Source organism: Hydra vulgaris, chromosome 07 (genome assembly GCF_038396675.1).
Source record: "Hydra vulgaris chromosome 07, alternate assembly HydraT2T_AEP".
Classification (NCBI taxonomy): Eukaryota; Metazoa; Cnidaria; class Hydrozoa; order Anthoathecata; family Hydridae; genus Hydra; species Hydra vulgaris.
The window spans coordinates 2,554,911-2,578,808 of NC_088926.1; the positions used below are offsets into that span (position 1 = coordinate 2,554,911).

The window sequence follows — 23,898 nt, forward strand, 5'->3', positions numbered from 1 at the left end:
AAGTGACCACAATTATACATTGCAAATATCACTTTTTAATCAATCTCATTCTAATACAATCAATGATAAGACATTAACTGCTTATTTAAATAAAAATGTAAGCATAATGAAACTTTTGACAAAGTTTTTATTCCACTTTCCGTGACATCAGAAAATTCAATAGCAAACTTGAATAAAACAGCAGCAAATCCTGCCATAACTAAAAAAACAAAGATACTTACCTTTAATGAAGTTCTGAATCTATTATAGAATGCTACTAATTTTAAGAATGGAGAAGACGCTGTACCTGTACGTCCCAAAGCAGAAGAAATTTATAGATTTACAATTTCCTGCGACAAAACATTAAAAAAGCATTTGCGAGCAGATGTATATATGTGGAGGAACAAAAAAAGTTTTGCATTAGAAAATGGTTTAGCAGTAGAAAATGCATTAGAAAATGGTTATTAAGGCATATTTTTATGCAAGAGTTGGCAAAACCTATACTAACAGTTTTGAAAAACATGAATATATCTCGCAATATGTAAAAAAAGCATTGATTCATTACTTGGGCAATGAAAAATCATATGTTGATAGATGTCATGGAAACTCAACAAAATCAAAAGCTTTTTTTTACAGATCATCTCATTATGTTTTTGATCAAGTTTTGGCTCAAGGAAAAAAAAAAGATTCCATTTGCATTTTTTATATAGGAAAAAAGATTAGCGCAAAATCACAAATACTTTTTCTAAACTTTAAAAGATTACGTTTGCAAAAAAAATTTTAATAAATCCAGGAATTTATTTATTTCTGATTGTGAGTTTGAAAGCTCTCAATATTTTGATAACATCAAAAGTTTGGTAAGTTGTAACCATTTGTTGCAAAATCTTAAGGAATGGATGAGAAAGAATAAATTTTCATCATCAGAGTATGATGAAGCTGTAAAAGCTATGAAATACATTCTTGGATCAAAATCTATTTTTGAATATGATTCAAGACTTAATAGTCTAACAAAAGGAAATATCAAGCCTTGGAATGATCAAAATTTTCAAAAAAACTACACTCAATACATGCACTGCGATGTTATTTCTCGTGCTGCTGCATTTGTTTTAGCAGCGGAAGGGATAAAGTACCCAAAATTTTAAATTATCAATAATGATCAGAGTCATTAAATGAAGTTGTTAAAGATCTTATTGATAATAAAATAACAAAAATGGACTCTTGCATTTTGGCCATGAATTGTCTCAGCGCCTATTTTTAAAGAGAAGTCGAAAAGGAATACTATAATGATGGTTTGTATCAGTTGAGTGATGAGTTTGCCTTTATGTTAAGATCATGAGATGAACTTAGCGCTAATCAAACTATCCTACCAGATGACAAAGTAAAGCATATAAAAGAAACTGAAATACATCACAAAGATCATAACAATATTTCTTCTCCTTACGCTTTTATAGAGATGTTAGTAGAAAAACCAGTTAAAAGTGAACTTCCAAAACTTGTTTATACAACATCCTTATTAGCGAAGGATATATTAAATAAAAATGGAGTTATATTTGTTCCCCAAAATCGAAGTTGGTCAGCAAAAGAATCAGAAACAATTATCCATTCTGTCAATTTGAATCCACCTACACATTGTACTTGTGGTGCCTCTAAAAATTGTGTAAGCGTTTTAGCTGTTCAATATCTCTCTGAAAATGTAAATAGTTTAGAACACTTTAAAGGGAAAAAATTAAAATTTAACTTCACTTACACAAAAAAATAGGCTTAAGAGAAGGTAAGGCAAAAAAACCCATAGGAAATGTAATATTGATTCAAATTTAAAAACATTGAGTTTTTGTAAACTTGCAGTTCCAAAAAATGAAAGTTTCTGTTTAGAAAAGAATAAGCAATCTACAGCACCTAAAATAAAACATTCTATTCCAAGAGGACTACAGTGGAGTGTTGGTTTGGTTTTAAACAGTTCCACAATTGATAACGCTTTAACACTGTTAAAGTTGCGTTGCCATGCAGATGAGTACTTTTTAAATCGCTTGGGTACTTCAGAAGCTAAAATAGAGCTTAAAAAAGAAATGAGATATTTAAATGATAATGATGACAATTATGGTAAAGAAGTTTTGGCGTGTTTTTTAAAAAGTAAATTACAAATTACAAGCTCGCCTTAATTTAATTTATACGGATCATCAAAAACATTTTTTTTTCAACCACTTTAAAGAAGCATTTACATTCCAGAGTGTTGGAAAATGTTTAAGATGTTTAAGTCATTCATTTCATCCGTTTGATTTTATTAACTGCATCCGAACCTTGACCTAACAGATTATTTGCTAGGTTATTTAAAAGATAAAAGACTGCTTCTAAACTGTCCAGTTTGAGACAATAAAGAATTAAATCACTTTGGCACAACATCAAAATCTTAAGATACTTGGATGATTGTGATTGAGTGTAATATTCCAAAGATTTCAATTCCTTTGCTTATGAACTTGCCAAAAAAAATTGTTATTGAAAAATAATACTTTTCCTTGGCTCTTACTTTTGGATTTAATGCTCACTTTACATCTTTGCACTACAATCAAACTCTTGGATTTAATGCTCACTTTACATCTTTGCACTACAATCAAACTCTTGGATTTAATGCTCACTTTACATCTTTGCACTACAATCAAACTCTTGGATTTAATGCTCACTTTACATCTTTGCACTACAATCAAACTCTTGGATTTAATGCTCACTTTACATCTTTGCACTACAATCAAACTCTTGGATTTAATGCTCACTTTACATCTTTGTACTACAATCAAACTCTTGGATTTAATGCTCACTTTACATCTTTGCACTACAATCAAACTCTTGGATTTAATGCTCACTTTACATCTTTGCACTACAATCAAACTCTTGGATTTAATGCTCACTTTACATCTTTGCACTACAATCAAACTCTTGGATTTAATGCTCACTTTACATCTTTGCACTACAATCAAACTCTATTATAATATTATAAATAACATAATATATTGATGTTTTCATAATAAACAATTAATGTTTTTATTTATTATGGTAACTTCTGTTATTTATATGTAGCTTTTTAAACACTTACAGCCAGTGAGTTTGCCAAAAATTTGAATGAAGTTTTAGTAAAAGTTTTGCTAGTGTTGGAGATTTTTTAAACCCATTTGTTTTTATATAGTATTTAGTTTTAAATACTTTTAGTAATAGTTGAAAAAAATCCTATTTTTAAAGTTTTTTTTATTTTTTATTAATGAATCTGCTGCATTACACATAACACACAGATTATTGCTCTGTTCTTTTAAGAACATTGAGTACTCTTATTAAAACTTTCTGTCAACATTTTTCTTGCTCGATTACTCTGTTGTTGTTTTTTTCCAGTAACTCCCAACTTAATAGTGGTTGCTTGCAGCCTTATTGGGATTGAATCAGAATTAAAAAAAAAATTTTGTAGTATACATTTAAAATTAATTGTATATATATATCAGGGTGGTCACAGCTCCTCTAAAATCCTCTGAAGTCCTCTTTTTTTAAAAAAGCTTCTCTAAAATCCTCTATTATCCTCTAAAAAGTTGAAAATTTGATCAAATTTCCTATCGAACTCCTTTTTTTATTTTTTTATTTCTTGATGGTACTATAATGTTACAAATTCCTGATCTGCAAAACTGGTAACATCTTAAAGGGCATTTAGTTGTAAAAAAATCATCTTTAGGAAATCGATGTCATCAAACATCAAAAATGCCATTTTTTATTTATTTATTTATTTATTTTTTTTAGATGCCCCAAGAAGCCCTAACGGTCTTGTCACAGAGCACCGCGAAAGTGCATTTAACCAGGAAGTTCACGCCTCCTTCCTTACCGCGACGCGAAAATATGTCCAGAGCTCCTGCCCAAACCCAAAAAATGTTGCAACACTGGCGTTAAACCTATATAATTGTAATTTGCAATCTTTTAAGTTGTCTTTTAGCCTATGATGATGTAACTTCGAAGTTGTGTGAAGGGCCAAGGAATTTAGACGTTAAAGTATTTTCACACCAACTAATCTGGCTTTAGTCAATATACTACAAGAATTAATAATAAAAATAACTTTCAGAAGATTATCAATACTTTCTTCCTGGCATCTTCAAAATGTTTGAAAAATTACTTAGTTATTGACAGGTTAAACACTTTTTGTGTTGCTAGTAGATAAGACACTTGTCATTTTTAAAATTTAGACGAACCGATACTTTTCTTAATATTTTATTATACTGTTGATGAGTGAAACAAAAACGTTATTTAAAAAGAATTTTTACTTATTTATTCTAAATTGTTACTTTATAAGGCATAAAATTGGCTGTAATTTTTATTTGACAGTTGCTGTTTAAACAATTTTTTTAAACTCAATCATTTAGATTCAATCCAATTTATTACATAGTAAAAAACAGTTTTAGTCTTGAACGGTTGAAATTATCTTGTAACCTTCAATTCATTAAAGAAACTGGTAGTCAATGATCTAGTATAAATTCAGATTGTAGCACAATCTACCTGATGAAAGATGGTATTACTTATAAATGTGATAATTAATAAAAGTCAATTAGTTCTTAAATGATCAGATGAATGCTGGTCTTTATTATATGGCTGGTTGTGTGTTATATGTTGTGCATAGTTAATGTAACAATATCAGTCTCTTTGTTCCAAAATAAAAAATTATGTTTCACATAGTAAATTGGGTTTTCTTACTCTTTTGCAGTTCATTCGTTTTTGTTTTTATCCATCTCATAATACAATATGAGGGTACTGCCAATATTTTTTTAATTCCCATTTTACATTTGTTTTTATTTCTAAAAATTTTAAGTTTTTATAAATGTAGAGCTTTAAAATATATTTATTTATTATTTATTATTAATATATAATAATATTATTATTAATATTATTATTTTATAACTTTATTGTTTTACTTTTTTTTTCCGTCGGTCCTCATCACTACATAAAATAAGAGGCTACATAGAAATAAATTTATTGTTTTAGTAATCCCTGGTGTGGCAGTATAACTCTTACTTGTTTTAGGTTGATTGAGCAAGGAATTGTCTCGAGAAAATCACCTAAACATGGTAAAAATTAATATTTTCTAGTTACAAAAAATCAAGAAATTGATATCTAAATATTAACTCAGAAAAATGCTCGATATATTAGGAAACCCTATAATATTTATTAGCAAATCATCTAAAAATGACAACATTTGTTATAATTTTTGGACAAAATGAAAATATATTTTTATTAAAGGTGTCTTTTAATAAACAACAGCCGTGGCGCAGTGATAAAAATTGTGATTCAGAAACAAGAGGTTTCATGCTGCCTCTAGCTTAATAACCGTCATTGGAAGGGAAGAGAACATTCTGGATAACCCTGTCTTTCGCTGTGTTCTGTGATAAGACCTTTAGGGGTTTTTGGAGAAACTTAACTAAGTAATAACTAAAAAAAACTTTTAAGTCACCGGCAACATAAAAGGAAGGGTCGTCATGCCAAAATTTTACTGTTTACAAAATTTTACTAAGTTTACTGTTTCTCTGTTGATTTAAATCGCCGCTGCTCATACGAGCAAAATAACAGCATTCTAAATACATTCTTTTTTACAGCGCTCAACATTTTTTCTTTGATACTTTACTAATAAAAAAACATTTTTTTAATTAGATTCTAAAACATAAATGAATTCTAACAAAAAGCCACCTTAATTTTCTGCAAATATTTGTTGTCAAGTTTGCAGTTCTAAAGCCTTTGAGCGTACTCAAAGTGACTAACCCTTTGATTAAATCTTTTTGAGTAAGTACTGCAGAGATGATTTATTAATTAATCCTCCGCGTACTTTAAAACTTAACTGTTATTTTTTTCTGTTCAATGAAATAATTGATTTGATTCAAAACTTAGACATAAAAAAAACAACCAATAAAGCTAAAAGCCACATTTTTTTCTTCCATTTGCAATGTTTCGAAATGTTTTGGTCTGTTTAACAGCGCTCACAATAGCTTTAAAAAGATTTGTATAAGAAGCTAATTATTGGTGAGGACTTTCAAAGAAATGTTGGTCAGTGTTGCAAGGATTCATTTTAACAAGAATTTGAGGCCCAGACAGAGTATTTTTCAACTTTGTGTAACAATAATTGATTTCACAAGAGACGTTCTCTGCTTGAAGACTAAACTTGCATAAAACTTCTTAACACAACTTGCTTATAATTATTTATGTGAGAACTCGCTTGCTTGATGGTTCACCGTGTTCATTATCAAAACTCCGATTAAAGTTTTCAAAATTTAATTAGTTAATAATTTTTGCGCAAATCTTGTCGACTAAATAATTCGGCTAAAAAAATAGCAAACCAATTTAAAAATACTTTTATAATAATTAATTTTTATTACGAAAGTTTAAAAAGACAGAAGCGAAAACCAAATTTGGCTTTTGCTTCCGTCCTTATAAACTTTCGCATTTACAAATGCTCAATAAAAAATCCGGGAGATTAACTTTTCGTTATCTTTTTTTACGGTTACCGGAGGTCTAATATTACGCCATTTTTTTCGGCTTTTTGGGCGGTCCCCTCCGTATGATACTATTTATTCATTTAAGGTGCCATAAGAAGTCCTTACGGTCTTATCACAGAGCATACGGAAGACCATTTGAAAGTTTACACTTTCTCAAGTACCAATGCTATTAAACTTGCACAGAGGTGATGTTGAACCACAGATCTCTAGCTGCTGATGCAAGCGCTCCAACCACTGCACTACGGCTACTCTATTTTGATACAATTTTCTCTTTATATTTTCTTTTTTTTTTTTCTTTTTTCTTTTAATATTAAAGTTTTACAATAAATTGTATTGACATGCCTGTCAACCTAGTTATAGAATACTTGATAATTACAGAGTTTGTATAACTAATAGAAAACAAAATGTGGATTAGTCATAGAGAAGCCATTCATTTTTTAAATGATAGTCTAGAAGCAGCTTAAACATAAAATAGCTTAGAGATAACGCGGATACAATGTCATTAGGAATAGAGTTCCATTTATTTATTATTCTTAGAGAAAAAAAGTTCATACGTAGATTTAATCCTGAAATATATATTTTTTGTTTATATACATGACCGCGAGTAATAAATTGGTTATCTATTTCAAATATACTTCTATCACCATTGTTATTTTTACACCATTTATAGACGTTAATTAGATCTGCATGAAGTCATATTTAACGCCAACAATCTTTGTTCATACGGTAGATCATATAATCCTATGATTCGTTTCGAAGCTCTTCTTGACACATTTTCTATTTGCCGTTTGTCTTTGAGAAGTCCAGAGTTACAAAAGTACTTTAGGTGAGGGGGGATTAAAGCTAAAAATAGTTTTTTGAAAGATAATAAAACTGGATATGATGTAAATGTTCTTTTTATTATTCCTATTATTTGAATTGCTTTGCTGGCTTGAATAGTGCGAATCTATGTGAACACCTAAATCTTGTTCGCAATTTGTGGGTTTAATTTTTACCTCTATATTTGTTCTGGATTATGCATATTATAGATTGTAGATCACTAAACTGAAAATAATAAATCCTTTAAAATTTATAAAATTGAATCAACTTGGTTTTAAACAAGGCTTCCGCAACAAACCTCCTAAAAACACTTGATTTTGCAACTCAATCCATTTCAAACAACGAACCGTTGATAAAGCCTTTCATTAATTATCGTTTGACAAAATTTACAAAGAGCTTGACTCTTTTCTATCTAACCAAACACAACGCGTAGTTCTAGGTCAATCAGTTTCAAAATGGGATGATGTTGTTAGCGGAGTTCTACTATGCTCTGTAGCTGGTCCTGTATTATTTTTTAATTATATCTCTCTTATATCTCTCTGTCCTATCTAAAATGTATGCTCAAAAGACTAAACTGATTTCACAAATAAATTTAGATGATATCCACAGCAGTAAACTCCAAACTGATCAATAGGCACATGGACGTTAACCCATTTGGGACCAAATTTTATTTTTGTAACTTTTTTTAGTTTTCTGTTAGAATCCACGTATGTGAACACAGGAAAAAATATATATTTTAAAACAAGAGTATTGATAATGTCTTTGGAAGATATAAATAAATGTCCCCATATAGGAACGCTGGTCTTTATAGCAAGTAAATAAAATTAAAAGAATTAGCAAAACATTAAATTATTTATTAAAAAGTAAATGTTACATGGTAAAAATTGCACAGATTAAAAAAAAAATTGAAAAACAAGGTTTTACAAACAAAGAAAATTGATGAAACGCTTCAAAACATGGAACATGTATCCCAACATCGCACAGCCGGCATTGTTTCATAGATTTTTTTTTGCATACAGCACATCTCCGTTTTTTTCCTCCCTCAGTTTGCTCAATAATGTGCCCAAGGCCCCCTCTGTAACTTTTGACAACACCTTTAGACGGTCTGCCAGCATTTTTTGGATCAGAATATGAACTCAGTCTCAAATAGTACCTGGCTAAAGCCCTTTTGAAACCCAGAAATAAAATACTTTGATGATGGGAAAGATTGTAGATTACAAATGCAGTATAACTGTCACATCTATAGCATTTGTAAATAGGGGAAAATACCTTTTTTTTTCCCTATATTTTTGGACATTGCAATCAAGCTTATCAACACCCCCCCCCCCCCCCATGTATTTGTTGTAATTTTTTATTACATCGGGTTGGAGAATTTCTACGTACTTCTTTTCCTTTTGACAATAATGTTTCACTTTTGAAAAAGGCTCCACATATTTCTGATTAGATAAAATTTCCACAACATTATTATGCTTCCAGGATAATAATATAGTGACAGCAAGAATTTCTTTATCAACATCAAAATAATCACAGGACCCTCGAGTTGTCTTTTTCATTTCATCATCAGGTTTTATATTGCTTTTACCTTTTTAAAAATTGCATTCTATTATACCGTGCTGTGCCAGTAGATCGTATTCCTTTATCTGACAGATTTTTGATTAAATTGTAGCTGGTAAAAAAATTATCAATATATGTTGCATGATTTGTGGGTTCTTCAAGTGTTTCTGTCATTCTTAGAACAACACTTTCTCCTACTTTGTTTACAATATTAGTATTTACTTAGTAGTTCAGAAAATATTCCAAATTCATGAAATTATTATTTAAATGTTCGATCAAAGGACAAATTTTAAAAATTCTATTTGGAGTACTATGTAAAATTTTGTTACTATTATTGAAATAGGTATTTCTTTTTATCTTGAAGAACCTATTCCGTGCCATGCACTGACGAATAATTGGTTGATCAAGATCTTTATCTTCTGACCAGTAAAGCTTTTCTTGAGGCAAACTATTGTATTCGGTGTATAGAAATATACCAATCAAATTTTTTAAACAGTCGTCATAACAAATCCATATGTTTTTTGTGATGCATAGTTTTTTTGTTTCTTCCACGATTATTTCTATTAAATTTTTGTTGAATAATAATTCGAAAATTTCGACTGGTGAAAATTTCAACTTATCTTTCGTTAGGTGTATCAAATTTTCCCTACGTTGTTCTTCTAAAGAATTGTATGTCTTTGAGTATGTTTGACTTCAAGTGTTGAAAATCCTTAGCCACTCATTTAAAATCTATAAAAAAGTTTATATATGTATTAAACAGGCAAAGCAGCCCTTAAAATATTGGATGCACTGACAAATTATCTAAATTAAAATATAATTGAGCGGTAAAAATTAGATATATAATAAAACAAAAGTGACTAAACTCTAAGCCAAAAGAGCAGAAGAAGAAAAAACAGCTTAAGGAAGAGCGTTCCCAAATGGGAACAACTTTTTTTGCTATATTGCAAACTTCGAAACAAAATTTTCAAACTTATATGAGTTAATTACATCTAGTGCGTATTAGATTAAAAAAAAACATGTAAAACATAAAATATGATTTCCTTATTATGTACTTCCATAAACACCAAAAACACAAATATTAATTTATTTACTTTTATTTTGTTTTTAATTCAACCACGTGCAAATAACTGATGCATTTGTCAAATATTCACTTAAAGCAAAAGTAAGGGTATTATACAACTACATTAGCGCTAATTTAGCGTTTAATTTAAAAAGATAAGAATGTTTGTCAATTTTTTTTAATTGCACTCATTTAGGAAATTAATCGATATGGGCTTAGTTATTTAACTGGAATAATACATGGCTAATGTGTTTAAATATTGGTGAATGTAAATATTTGCATGCTGTAAAAACAACTCAATGTGTAACTACACTCTTAACGACTACAAAAGAAACATGCAATTTAGTCTTGCAAGAAATACTTTTTAACAAAATCTTGGTGTTTTAATATCTTTCAATCTTAAATAGTCAGCACACGCATGTAATGTACTACACGCATGTAGTTTGTTCTAATCAAACTCGTCCACAAATAAAAAAAAAAATAATAGAAAACCGTCAGTCCTAACATAAATTTTTCAGACCTTGAACATATAGCAAATGTAAATGATGTTATATTGTTTAAGATATCATGTGACATTTATGACAATTAGTTGGCTAAACTGTCACAGTGCATCATCAAATTGACTCACTCCGCACTAAAACTTCGCATTTAAACTGCTGTTTATATGTGCTGCAGCTTATTTTACTATACTACTATATATATATATATATATATATATATATATATATATATATATATATATATATATATATATATATATATATATATATATATATATATATATATATATATATATATATATATATATAAATATATATATATATATAAATATATATATATATATATATATATATATGTATACATATATATATATATATATATATATATATATATATATATATATATAGCATATGCCAATCATATATATATATATATATATATATATATATATATATATATATATATATATATATATATATATATTGGCATATGCTTGATTAATTTATCGAAAGAAATTTTAAAAAACTTTTTTCACATATTTTGTCAAATTGACAATGAGTTGTTGATGTCTTTTCATACCTCACAATCCAGCTGTTCCAAAGCAACTCAATTGGGTTGAAGTATGGCTATTGTGGCCACCATATCATAACATTGAGTTCTGTGCAAATTTTTTTTTTTGATTTAGTTTGTACAGTATTTGAATGTTTTTATTTATTTTTTACCTTGTTGTATGACGAACCCACGCCTAATAAAACTAACCCATTAAACCCTTTTTTTTGTTATATGAGAGTTTTTTAAAAAGTAACAAAAGTGCTCATATTACTCTGACCACTTGGTAATATGAGTACTTTAAATAAGCTCAAAAAATTAACATTAACTAATTGAAAAAATACCAACAAGACAATTAGATAACTAATTTTGGGAATATAAGGATTCGTTATTAACAAAATTTATTATTAAAAGATCAAATTTTATGCCACTTTATATACATATATATATATATATATATATTATATATATATATATATATATATATATATATATATATATATATATATATATATATATAATATGTGTTTTGAGTCATTATCTTGTTGCATGTTGAAGCCATGCCCAATTAGTCGAGCCCACTAAAGTCTTTTTTTATTATAAGCTTTTTTAAAAGATTTTCGATTAGCTACTCTAACATTCAAGCGGGCATCACTTTTTAAGTGATACCCGCTTTATAATATTTCTAACTTTTTAATACTTAAAAATAATCCGAATGAATATTTATGTTTTAGAAATTAAAAAATGATATAAAATTTATTTATTAAATTACTGGTGAAAAAACCCAATAAAATTGATTTTTTTGAAAAACACATATTTCGCGAATTATATTTGAGCAAGTTTATAATACAAAAATAAAACATATTCGGCATTATATATTTAAACATTATGTATTTGGCATTATTCATTTCAAAAGCACATTAGTACAATGGTTGTCAATGTTTACAGAGTGTAAAAAAAAAATATCTACTGTAAAATATTGTGTTAAAGGCTTGAGCTCATAATATGCTGTGTGGCAACCTTGTAGATTGGTTATGAGCTTTTATTATTGAAGTAAACCATTCTTTAAAAATAGTTATTATCTAATTATTAATGCAACTGCGTATGAAAATATAGTTTCCAATTTTAAAATGGTAGGAAAAGTTTAATAATTTGAGCTGTTTTAATTTATCATTTCTACAAGAACTATGGAGTAAAAATTTTATTATTCCTATATAATATTCCTGAATAACAGAGACGTTTTAGAGGAAGAACCTCTGAATAATATCTCCTCTGAATAACAGAGACGTTTTAGAGGAAGAACCTCTGAATAATACCTCCTCTGAATAACAGAGGCGTTTTAGAGGAAGAACCTCTGAATAATACCTCCTCTGAATAACAGAGACGTTTTAGAGGAAGAAATTTGTCCACAAAATAGACAGTCATAAGTGAGGTGAGAATTAAAAAAGCAAATTAAACAGATTTCGGTGCTTTTTCTTCAACAATATGTTTGAAAGTTATTAAAAAGTGTTTGTCAATTTTGTCTAAATTCAGAAAAAATTTCATTGGACTAAATTAATTTTAGAGATAAATGATTAGTATGATTATTACAGGTTAAGTTGCAATCTTTATTTAATGATAGTTAACACACTTTAGGGCAGTAATTTGTTTCTCATTTAAACTTTCAATTAAACTTTCAACAATTGATCAGGTTTTTTGACCTTGGTTTAAAAATTCAGCGTTGTTTAAGAATTTTTTTTACCAGATTTTTTATAGATTTTAGTTAGGGGACATCCATTAAATACGTACGCAGTAAAACCACTGATTTAGAAACTCCCCTCTTCTCTTGTACCCAATTATGTGCTTTCAAGAAATCCCATTTCCCTCTTTATTCTCCCTCTGCATAAATACGCATTATTTATAATATAATCCATCCCTCCCCAACGCATAAGTTTTTAAAACATTAAAAAAAAAAAAACTTTTAGTTAACCCGACATATCTATGTTACATCGCATAATATTGTTTTAGATTTTTAAACTCATTTAAAAAAATAGAGAACGAGAGATTGAGTGTTATCAAGAGATCGAATTGAGCAAATCGAGTGTATTCAAGAGATCAAATCAAGTGATAGTGTGTGCTTACTATCTTAAACACTCCTACTCCCTCGTACGCATTTAAAAGTTTTTGGGAAACTCCCCTTCTCCTACACCCGCGTGTAGAATGGAGGACCCCTTAACATATTTATTAAGTTTATTGATTAATTTGGTAATAAAAGGAAGATTTTCGTCATTAACAAAGTATTGAAATTTACATAACATAAAGTTTACATATTTTTAAAGAAATATACATATTTATAAAGACTAAGAAAAATAAATCATTAATAAAGATTAAGAATAATGAACCCAGCACAGATCCTTTAGGCACACCAACAGTAACGTCACTAATAGTTGATATCAACCCATTAATGAAAGCAACTGTTTTTAATTATTAAAGTAAGTCGTGAATCGTGAGTGTGATTACTCTATGGCATTATGATATTTTGAAATAAAATTATTATTTACGCAGTAAATTAAAGAAAAAAAAAACGTTAGGTAGCGCTAATAAAATTTTACAAACTAACTGTAAAACAATATTGGTTGGGGTTAAAGACATTACTTGTAAAGTTCTAAATTTTTTGTTATATGTCTCCAAAACTTGCTTCATGGAAGCAACAATAGAAAGGCTGTAAAATCAAATTTTTACTTAGGGCTTAAATTAAACTTAATAAAGGTACAGCAAAAAAATTCCTTTAAACAGGTATAAGACCTTTAAGTTAAATTTACAAAAGTGTTCTTAGCTAATATTATAATAGCAGTTTATTAGCTATAGCTAATAAACTTCTTTAGTTTCAAATCAATTAAAATGATCTAATGTCAAGAAAATGACATGTCACGGTAGAGCAAAAAGTACAGATTTATAAATTTATCATATAGTTCTGTTTTAAAAAAACAAAAACAAAATTTTCAGGTTTTAAAGATTTTTCTCATCATTGACATTTTCAATAACTTTCTTTTTCTTCTTCTGCTTTTCCATTTTTTATCATGTCAATAATATGAAAACATCTGATTTTATAAAGGTTTTACATAAGTATAAGTCAATAAAGTTTTATTTAATCTTCTAACATGGTGAACCTTTAAAGTTCCATGAGTGTAAATGCTATCATTTGAATCTGGGAGCTCAATACTCTTTGCGTCTAAGTAGATCACTGCAATGTCACACGGTCAATCAGCTACTTCAAAAAATCATTTTAAATGTTAAACAGTCTTTTAAAGTAGTTTTTTTTTAATTTTAACATCTTTAGCTGATAAAACTTTCTCATAAACATGGTTTTTAATAGGTGCACCAATTACATCATGGGGTCCTTTAAAGTTATGGCCTCGCCATAAATGTAAATCAATGTAATATTTTCAGTTTAATAAGAAAAAGACCGAAAGACAAATTTAAACATGAACCAGCCCATCCATCACTGCCAAAATGGAAGTTGGAAACTGATAAAGCTCAGATACTCTTGACCATGCTAATATGCCGGTTGCCGAATTGACATGCCGTTTGTTGTTTGTAAATGCAACACTGCGATCATGCATTGTTTTATTTGATATAATTGTAACTCGAAACTTTACCTAATTAAAATTTTCATTAAGTTTAACATTCTGTACTAAATATACTTTTATGAAATTTTTTTAAGAAGCCGTGGTGCAGCAGTAGCCCACCTGCCTCAAATACAAAGGATCCGTGGTTCAAACCCCACCTCTGGGCAAGTTTTGCAACATCAGTTAGGAAGGAGGCGTGAACTTTCAATTAAATGCTCATCCGCGGTGCTGTGTGAAAAGACCGTTGGGATTTCTTGGAGCACCTAAATATAAATTAAAAAAAAAAAAAGTAATTACTACTTTAATAAAAGTAACAAGCTGCTGTGAGTATGGTAAAATTTTCATGCCTAAAATAAGCACTCTGGATCTCTTGGAGTTGTCTATTTTCGTAGTTCTTTAAAAAATCGACAAATCAAATAAATTGTTATTATCAGCATTGATAACTTCTCATACCTAATGATAGGTGATTTTAATGTCATTCTCTTTGTTAAATAAATAAACAAATTCCCTCTATGCGAAAAGCGTGTAATTCTTTGAATTAGACTCTGAAGTAGACTTCGACACTATCAGATTTCCTAAAGTAAACAGTATCTTTCCGGCTTCGGAAACAATAATTTGTTTCTGGTTTTTCTTAATATTAAACTACTTTTTCATTATTTACTTGTATTATTGATGGCCTGTCAGTTTTAAAAGATAGCTTTTTTCTAGAATTAAAAAAAATGTTGCTATTTTTTTTTGCTGACAAACTTTGCACAAGAGCAGATAAGACTTTAACTTGATGTGAACTTTTTTTGGTATAGCTTGTTTTAATTTGGCTAATGAATATTAAACTAATTGATTTGTTTTTCCATCTTTGTTTCCATCTGATAATTAGACAATGTTTATCTAAAAAAAAAAGGAGTAAAAAAAAAATGTTTGTAAAATGCATAAAAAAATATATTAAGTCACACAATGATTAAAATACAATTACCTTGTTTTACAATAAAAGCAAATATTAAATAATATAAAATATAATATAAATAAATAGCAGATATAAAACAATATCTCAACATATTTACCTGTTTCTTTTTCAAAGCTCTTTCCAATATTTTTCGTTCTCTACCTTTTTACAACTTAGATTAATACTTTTTTGTATTTTTCTTCAAAAGTTCTAACTTTGCCTTCTTTCGTTCTCGTTCACTTTTAAGGTACTCCTCATTATTAGTTTCCTTCAGTCTAAATAGGTATTTCTTTTATCTTTGTGAACCAGACTTTTCCATATTTTTTTAATTAGGTATGGATTAAAAGTAAAAAGGAACAAAAAGTCCTATCATAAAATATAGTTATACAACAGTAAAATAAACTTAGTTTAAAAGTAATCCAATTTTCACAGAAGGACACATACTCATTGTCACCAAAGGACATCAAATTCTACCCCAATAAAAAATTTGAACCATTTATTTGGCTTGATCTGCAGTTAAACCTTAGTAAAGTTCGTTAAAATCTAATACCCAGCAAAAAGTATTTGTGCAATAATGGTGCAATATTGGGTATCTTGGCCAATATTGGACAAGATATGCAATGTCGCGCCAATAATGGTAAACAATATTGTGCCAATATTAACATACCAATATTGGAAAGTATTAGCATGCTGATATTGCTCGAATATTGTTCCTCTAATATTGGAGCCGTATCGACATGATTACATTGGCCAATACTGATATGCCAATATTGGCTTGTTAGCTTTTAAACATTAGCATTCTTCCATAATTGTACGCGTTCGTAGCAAAAATTGCCAAGTAAAAAATCTTGTCAAGTCTTGACAAATTTTTGTTAATTTATGACTTTGACTAGATTTTTAACTGCAGTAATTACATTGAGAAATTTTTTTTATAGAATTTCAAAGGTTTCTTAATCACCATATTGAATCAATAATCTAAAAAATTATAGAGATATTTTATAATCTTTGTCGCATTACCTTTTGTTTTACTTGGTACTTTTTACTTTTTAAGTTTTTACAAACCCACAAATAAAAATGTAAACAAAATGTCAACTATTGCTTTCTGAGATTGATGTATCATACTCCTGCTAACTCTGTTTATTTATTACTAGGAACCACAAGTTATAAACTTATGAGCCAAAGATGCACACTCTAACATCTAGTGCAATATCTGTCCGCATTCATAATGCAACCTTTCTGATTCGACTTCTTCTGCCTTTCACTGAAGCGGGTTATAATGCGCTTTAATGAGCTAAACTCGCCTTTGCGAGCCTTGGTAATGTGGCCTCCATATGGCAACTAGCCGGAGAAGGATAAACCATAATACCTAATATATATTTATATACTTTTAATATATTCAATTAAAAATGACATTTTGAAACTCCATACTATTTTAAAATGGTTATGATAAAATAAATATGTTGACGTTATATTGCAGTTATAATATATAGCCAATATTGTAAATCATTATTGGCTATATATATCAAAACGTGGCACTTTATAATGGTGCAATATTGTTAACAATATTAAGCCAATATTGAGGTCAATATTGTACCAACATTGCGCCAATGTTGCTTACTACTAGGGTACTATGTAGCATTTAAGAAAGTCATCACTTATACTTAAACTTTTTACTCAAAATTTGTCATGAAAGAATTCATATTTTATGCATAAAATGTAATGCATTTTTATCTACATTGTCGTAAATACTAAGTAAATATAAATTTTTTTTAGAAATATACCATACTTGAGTATTTATAAAACAATAGTAAAATATTTCAAAAAAGTTAGATGCATTCTAGATCTTCCGAGTTCGATTTATCCTGTTTGTCTTTCCGTGACAATGAATATTATAGGTTGACATTAAAGGCTTAACGTAGGGCAACTAAAAGCCCTACATTTATCTTTAAAGTTAACTATTCTGCTAATGAAAAATGTTTGTTGGAATAATTAAACTTGTTTTGTTTTTCATGTTTTGTGTCACTACTTTTCAACCCTGCCCAACGAGTGATTTTTATTTCAAGTATTAATATAACCATGCATATATACAAGTATGAGTTAACAATATTTAAAAAAATGCATTTTATGACCTTAAGTTGCATAAAAAATAAAGGGCATAAAAAAAAAGGATAAATGGGAGGATCATTTATTTTTAGTCCCGGGCGCATATAACTCTTGCTACGCCACTGATGTGTTTATTTAACTCTTTTCGTAGCTATGCATAACTTTCAGGAAAAAAAATATTCATTGTTGAACTTTTGTCAAAACTCATGACCTTGTTTTTAATTCTTCAGAGCATATTCAAAATTCATTTAAACTTCATAAATGTTTAACTCTTTATAAACTAATTATTGTATTTAACTATTTAATAGGTACTACCAAAATAATGAGATTACAATTCTATATGATAATTACTAGATTGCAAATCTATATGATAATAAGTATAAACAAACGTCATCAGCAATGATGACAACGTTTAAACAAATAGATAAATTAGGTAATCTAATTAGCAGTATGAATTGCACATTCTAACATTCTTATCTTCGCTGACCCGGGTATGTGGCTCCGCTGACCCGGGTATCTATATGATAAAACTACATTAAAAAATTAGTTTTAGTTTGATTTATAGAATGTTACATACTTATAAATGTGATTAATTATATTGTACTTATGGAAGAGTTTGTAAAGTGTGTTAAAAGGGGAAAAAAAAGCAAATAGAAGTATACAAATATAAAAATATAAAAAAATATGAAAACGTAAACATCACACTCGTTTAATCATTAAAAAAATTGTATTGTATTGGTTAACTTATTTAGTTCAGGTATAACAGTTAAAATCTCGCTATTTAATTTTTAAAAATGATTTTGTCTGCTGTATCAGATATGTTTAAAAAAGTTGTATAAAATCTGTTTTTGTTTACAGGACCCTAAATCAAAGTTACAACATAAATAAAAGGTTTGTTGTAATTTTTCCAAAATTTTCCAGAAATTTTCCCGAGTTGAAAATTTCCGGGAAATTTCCAACCCTAGTTGGACAACTAAGTTTGTATATAGAATGTTTATATTGTTTTAGAATTTGTTAATTTAGACATGTATCACTTGATAAGTTTAAGTTTTTTTAAAACTTAAAATTTTATATTGCTGCTTTCATTTGTTTAAATAACATTTATATTTTATATTTAATAACAGTTTAGTTTATTATTTCACCTTCAGCCATAATGAAATAGTTTATAAGATTAATTTTTAAAATAGTTCAAAATTCTTTCTGTACTAATTTCGTTTCTAATAAGTGCCCATGCCTGTTCCCTATATAATTCATTTTTTATAATTTAACTAATAATTTTTCAAGCATCAGCTAAGCAAATTTTTTTATCTATAATTCTTTATTTATAAATTTCTAACAGAAACTTTATGATAGAAAATTAGTAAAAAAAGTCAGTAAGATTTTTGTTTCAGTTTTACATAACATCATTTTATCTTAAAGGAATTGATAACAGAATACAGTAGACAAAGTGCGAACATGTGTACGAATAACAACAGCACTACATACCGAAGCCTAGCCTGTTAGTATTTATTTATTTTAAACCTTTATTATAAATGTATGCGAGTATGTGTATTTTGTTAGCAAATGTACCACGTTTGTGACTATTAAAAGTATATTCAAAAAATTATTTTAATTTTAATTTTAATTTTGTATATTGAACTACTATGTTATAAATATTTGATTAGTTACAACCCAGTAGGCATGCGTCGTTCGGAGTACGTTTATTAGACGCTTCACGAACGTCTGGACGCCCGTGAGACGTTCGACAGACGCACCCTGGACAAAATGTGACCACTAGGAATGTCTAGTTGAAGCGTTTTTGAAGCTTGTTAAAAAATGAGCAACACCGGTCTACTAACCATGAGTAATATTGGTCTACTAAACATGAGAAACATTGGTCTACTAACCATGTTTGTATAATTAGAAGTCTTTGAATCAGATAGGTTTTAGTTATTGTTACTTTTATAATGCTAAGAACCAATATTTATTCCTATATTCACAAGTATAAGATTTATTTTTATATTACAAGTCTGTCTTGCTAAATTTCTCCTGATTTTTAATGGAATGCGTCTTTGACGAATAACTCCTTTTTTTAACAAAATTGCAACATCTAACTATTTTATGTTCAAGCGTATTATCTCCTTTATTTCAATGGATTGTTCGTTGAAATAAGATAGTAAATTCTTAATTTTAACGGACTACTGACATCAAAGGACTTTAATTCGTTAAAATTATAATTAGTTAGTTCCACAGATCATCCGTTGGTGCAAAATGACTGATTGATCCGTTACCCAATAGGTTGTATATAACGGATTCATTTTTAAAGTATACCACTGTAATTTCTCAACTTTCAACGATAAAATGTTTTATCATGCATTTCCTAGTTTTCGAGATGATATAACTGCTCAACTTGCTTCTATTCTCAACTACCCTACTTGACTTTAAAAACTTTAAAAAAAGTTGATTAAAAATATAAAATATAAATATAAAACACAAAAATTTAAATGTAAAACAAAATTTTTACTTTTAACACCACTTTTGAACTTCATATCTGAGAAAATTCCTAAAATATAAAAATTTAATTATTTTCAACCTTTTTGAAATTAACATTATTTATTTTAAAAAGACGTTGTATTTGTTTGTGTTTTAACGACAAATGAATAATAATAGTGTCTAATAATATTTTTATTATTTATATTTACCAGTTTTGATTCATAGCTTAATAATTACCGAATCATCTACCATTTTTAATAAATTGAATAGAGATGAGTTTAATTTCGAATAGAGATGAGTTTAATTTTATTACCATATTTCATATTAATGGAGTTTATGTCTTCTCTTTCCTGATTCTTTACTATCGCATTCTCATCTAAAAAGAAAGTTGTTCGACAATTTTTTTAAAAATAAACAAGAGTTTGCGTAAATAAATATTTATAACATCAAAACAGCAAGGATTTGCGTAAATAAATATTTATTACATATCGAAGTTGTCATAATATGTTGTAAATATTTAAGAATCAAAATAGTTGCAATACATCGATGTTTAAATAATAACAATCTTCAGAAAATTTAAGTTATTAAATTGTATAAAACAGCTAATAACGAAACCATTCTGAAATGGTTTCGTTTTTAGCTGTTTTATACAAATAAAACTTTCGCTTTCCACCCAACCTGATTTGCTGGTAGAATAAATTTTGACCTTTGTAAATAATTTCATTCAAATCTAATACGTTTAAAAGATGTAATAAATACGTCTTTTTTAGACCAAATGTTTGCTGGGGACGATTTAAGAAATTTCCAAAAGCATCGCAACAATTTAAAATTGTAGTCATTTGTTTTTTATTTTTTGGGGCAAATTGTTTTGAATTTTTTATTCCTTTTCGACAAACAATGATGACTTAATCTTGATTGAACTTTTATCTACCTTCATCACAGTAGAACACATGAAAAGGCTTTTAATTTAAATTCATCAATAGTTGCCGGTTTTTTCATAAAACTATTGTACCACTTTCGAGTAGGTTTACCGGTCTTGAATAAATGAGTTTGTTTAGATTCCTTAAAATAGTTTTCAACCACAGTTAAATTTCATTTCTTTTTAAGCTAAAGCCAATGTCACTCATAAACTGTACAAGGGCAACTATAAGCCTCTCCGTTTCTTGGTTTATTGCTCTTGGCCTACTAACTCTTAGAAGCTCCACTTATTTCTTTTAATCTGCAAAAATTAGTTTTTCAGGAATTTTATAGAATAAAACAGCTTTTAAATCTGATATCTTATTATTGATTTACAAATTTTAATTTTAATTTCGAAATCTTCTTTTTTAAATTTTTGACATTTTTTAAAATAAAAATTGTTCAGATAGACAAGACGTTTAGAAATTTATTTAAAAAGTTAAAATTGTTTATTAGCTTTTAAGTATATGTCGTTAAAATAGTATTGTGAAAAACTGTTGTTAATTACTTGCATGTAAAAGCACCAACTTTTCAAAAAATAAAATGCATTCCAAAATCTGCTCAGAATTTGGGAAAGATTTAAATTATGCAGAAAAGTACTGTTTTTTAAATATCTTACAAAGTATTGCTAATTTTTGTCTTTTTTTTCCAGATAAATAATCAAATTCTACATCGAACAGTATGCAATTTGATTTGCCTTATTTATTTATAAGTCGGTTTTATATTATTGGTTTTTTAGGGTTTTAAAAAGTGTTTTACATGCAATTAAAAAATTTCATAAAATTTCATAAAGATTAGAAGTTAACAAACTTTGTTAACTTCTAATCTTTTAGGACAATTTTTTTGTTAAATGTAGATATTAACACGCTATAAAATATACAACCACCACTTACTCAGATGTATGCGATATCCTTCCTTATTTTCAATATAGTTAGCCATATGATCAAATGTCTTATTTTTTTCACATGGAAATTGTTTAGCTTCGAAAAGTTTTTAAATTTTTAACAAAAAAGCGCAAAGAGATATGTATGCTTGTTTCTGTTTATCAGGCACTTTAATTTTTGATCTAGACATATGAGATGTAACACTCATAAAACATATTATTTCCAGTTTTCCCTACATAATAAGTAAATAACGTATATTACTAAATTACAACTGGTCTTTATTATTTCAATTTCTCTAAGTAAATATATCTTAAATGGACAAACAACCAAGAAGTTTGACTTTGAAAACTCTTCAAGTCTCAGAAACTTATCATGTATCATATTTATTTATAATATTAAATGATTCTGGTTTTTTGTGAGAGATCGAGAAAGCATTCCTCCAATTGTCTAAAGTTTCTGCTAGAAACTTTTGGTTTGCATTGGTCATGTATCCAGGACATAAATTTCAAATCAATTTAATACGTTTTACATTTAAGGCAATGAATAAATTAAAAACCATGTAGCATAGAGCATAAAGACCATTTGTTACCAACAGTTTTATAATAGCAATAAAATATACTTTCTGAGTTAAAAGTAAAAGTGCACATATTGATTATGCACTTTATGGTTTAATTGGAAAAGTCAAACAGATTACCTAACAATAAAAAGTGTGCTGAGTTTATAGACATGCAGCTCTATTTCTCTAACAAATTTTTTCAGCTTTTCTCTGATGGAGCAGTTAACATACTTTTAGCAGCACTTGAATCAGACAACTTATTGAGTCTTATTTTTTACTTTTGCTTCAATAGTTTGTTCATCCTTCACCAAATGAGGGTTCCAAGCTGGAATTGCAAACTCAAGTAAAGGACGGATGTAGGTGGAGTAGAGTTGATTCCATAAAGAAGCATCACGAGATTGGAAAGTGTGTTTTAGGATGCCTAGCATTTGATTTGCTTTACATGAGGCGATGATGGATTGGGTTTCTACTTTAAGATCATTGGTAATTTGAATTCCCAAGTCACGCTCAGAGGTAGTTGCTTCCAATATAGTTCGAGTCGTTATTGAACAAGGGCTTAATTCCTCCATTGAGTACTTGAAAGGTGTTAATTTTTTTGGCCAAAGTGCATGACCTTGCATAAATTTGCATTTAGCTCCATAAGCCAAGATTTAGTCCACTGGACAATTTGGTCAATATCTGATTGGAGTTGAATTTGAGCAGCAAGTGAGTTGACAATCCTTAGGATTTTAGTGTCATCAGCGTAAATCTTACAACTGTTTCCTTTGCCTATTAACTCTGGCAGATCATTGAGGAAAATAACAAATAAATAAATAAATATATATATACATATATATATATATATATACATATATATATATATATATATATATATATATATATATATATATATATATATATGTATATATATATATATATATATATATATATATATATATATATATATATATATATATATATATATATATATATATATATATATATATAGGGGAGATGGGGGCGCATTGATCGCCGGGGCAGTATGATCTTTTGGCTTTTACTCGTTCATTTTTGCCTTACTAGAAGTGAGGTTGCAATTTAATTAACCATTATGCTTCCCTAATTGATTATTCGTAATATTTTTTCATAAGGTTATCAGCGTCAAAAAAAATAAAGAAAATATTGTTTTTCGTCATAAAAAGTGATTTTTTTAAATCGTACTATAATTCAAATATATTTTTATTTAGATGTCTGTATGGGTTAACAACAATTTTATTTTAAATTTGTAAGTGTTAGGTGTATAATATAATATATAATTTTTATTTGGCTGCAATTTATACAGTAGATATTGCTATCAATATGTTACCTATACCTATTGGGGTACATTGATCTTTGACTATGCGGGGCCCATTGATCGGAGGATCAAAGTGC

At 28.2% G+C, this 23,898-nt stretch overlaps 1 protein-coding gene across 1 annotated transcript in view; it reads right to left on the minus strand.

The window, feature by feature from the left end:
* The window catches only part of LOC136082231 (mucin-2-like), a 123,307-nt gene that overhangs the window by 73,790 nt on the left and 25,619 nt on the right, over positions 1-23,898 (minus strand). Inside the window, exons 2-3 of the mRNA XM_065800795.1 lie at positions 20,405-20,467; positions 20,123-20,161 (exon numbers count right to left, since the gene is read on the minus strand). Of these exons, the coding sequence (XP_065656867.1) occupies positions 20,123-20,161; positions 20,405-20,467 (102 nt within the window). The remainder of the gene's footprint in view (positions 1-20,122; positions 20,162-20,404; positions 20,468-23,898) is intronic.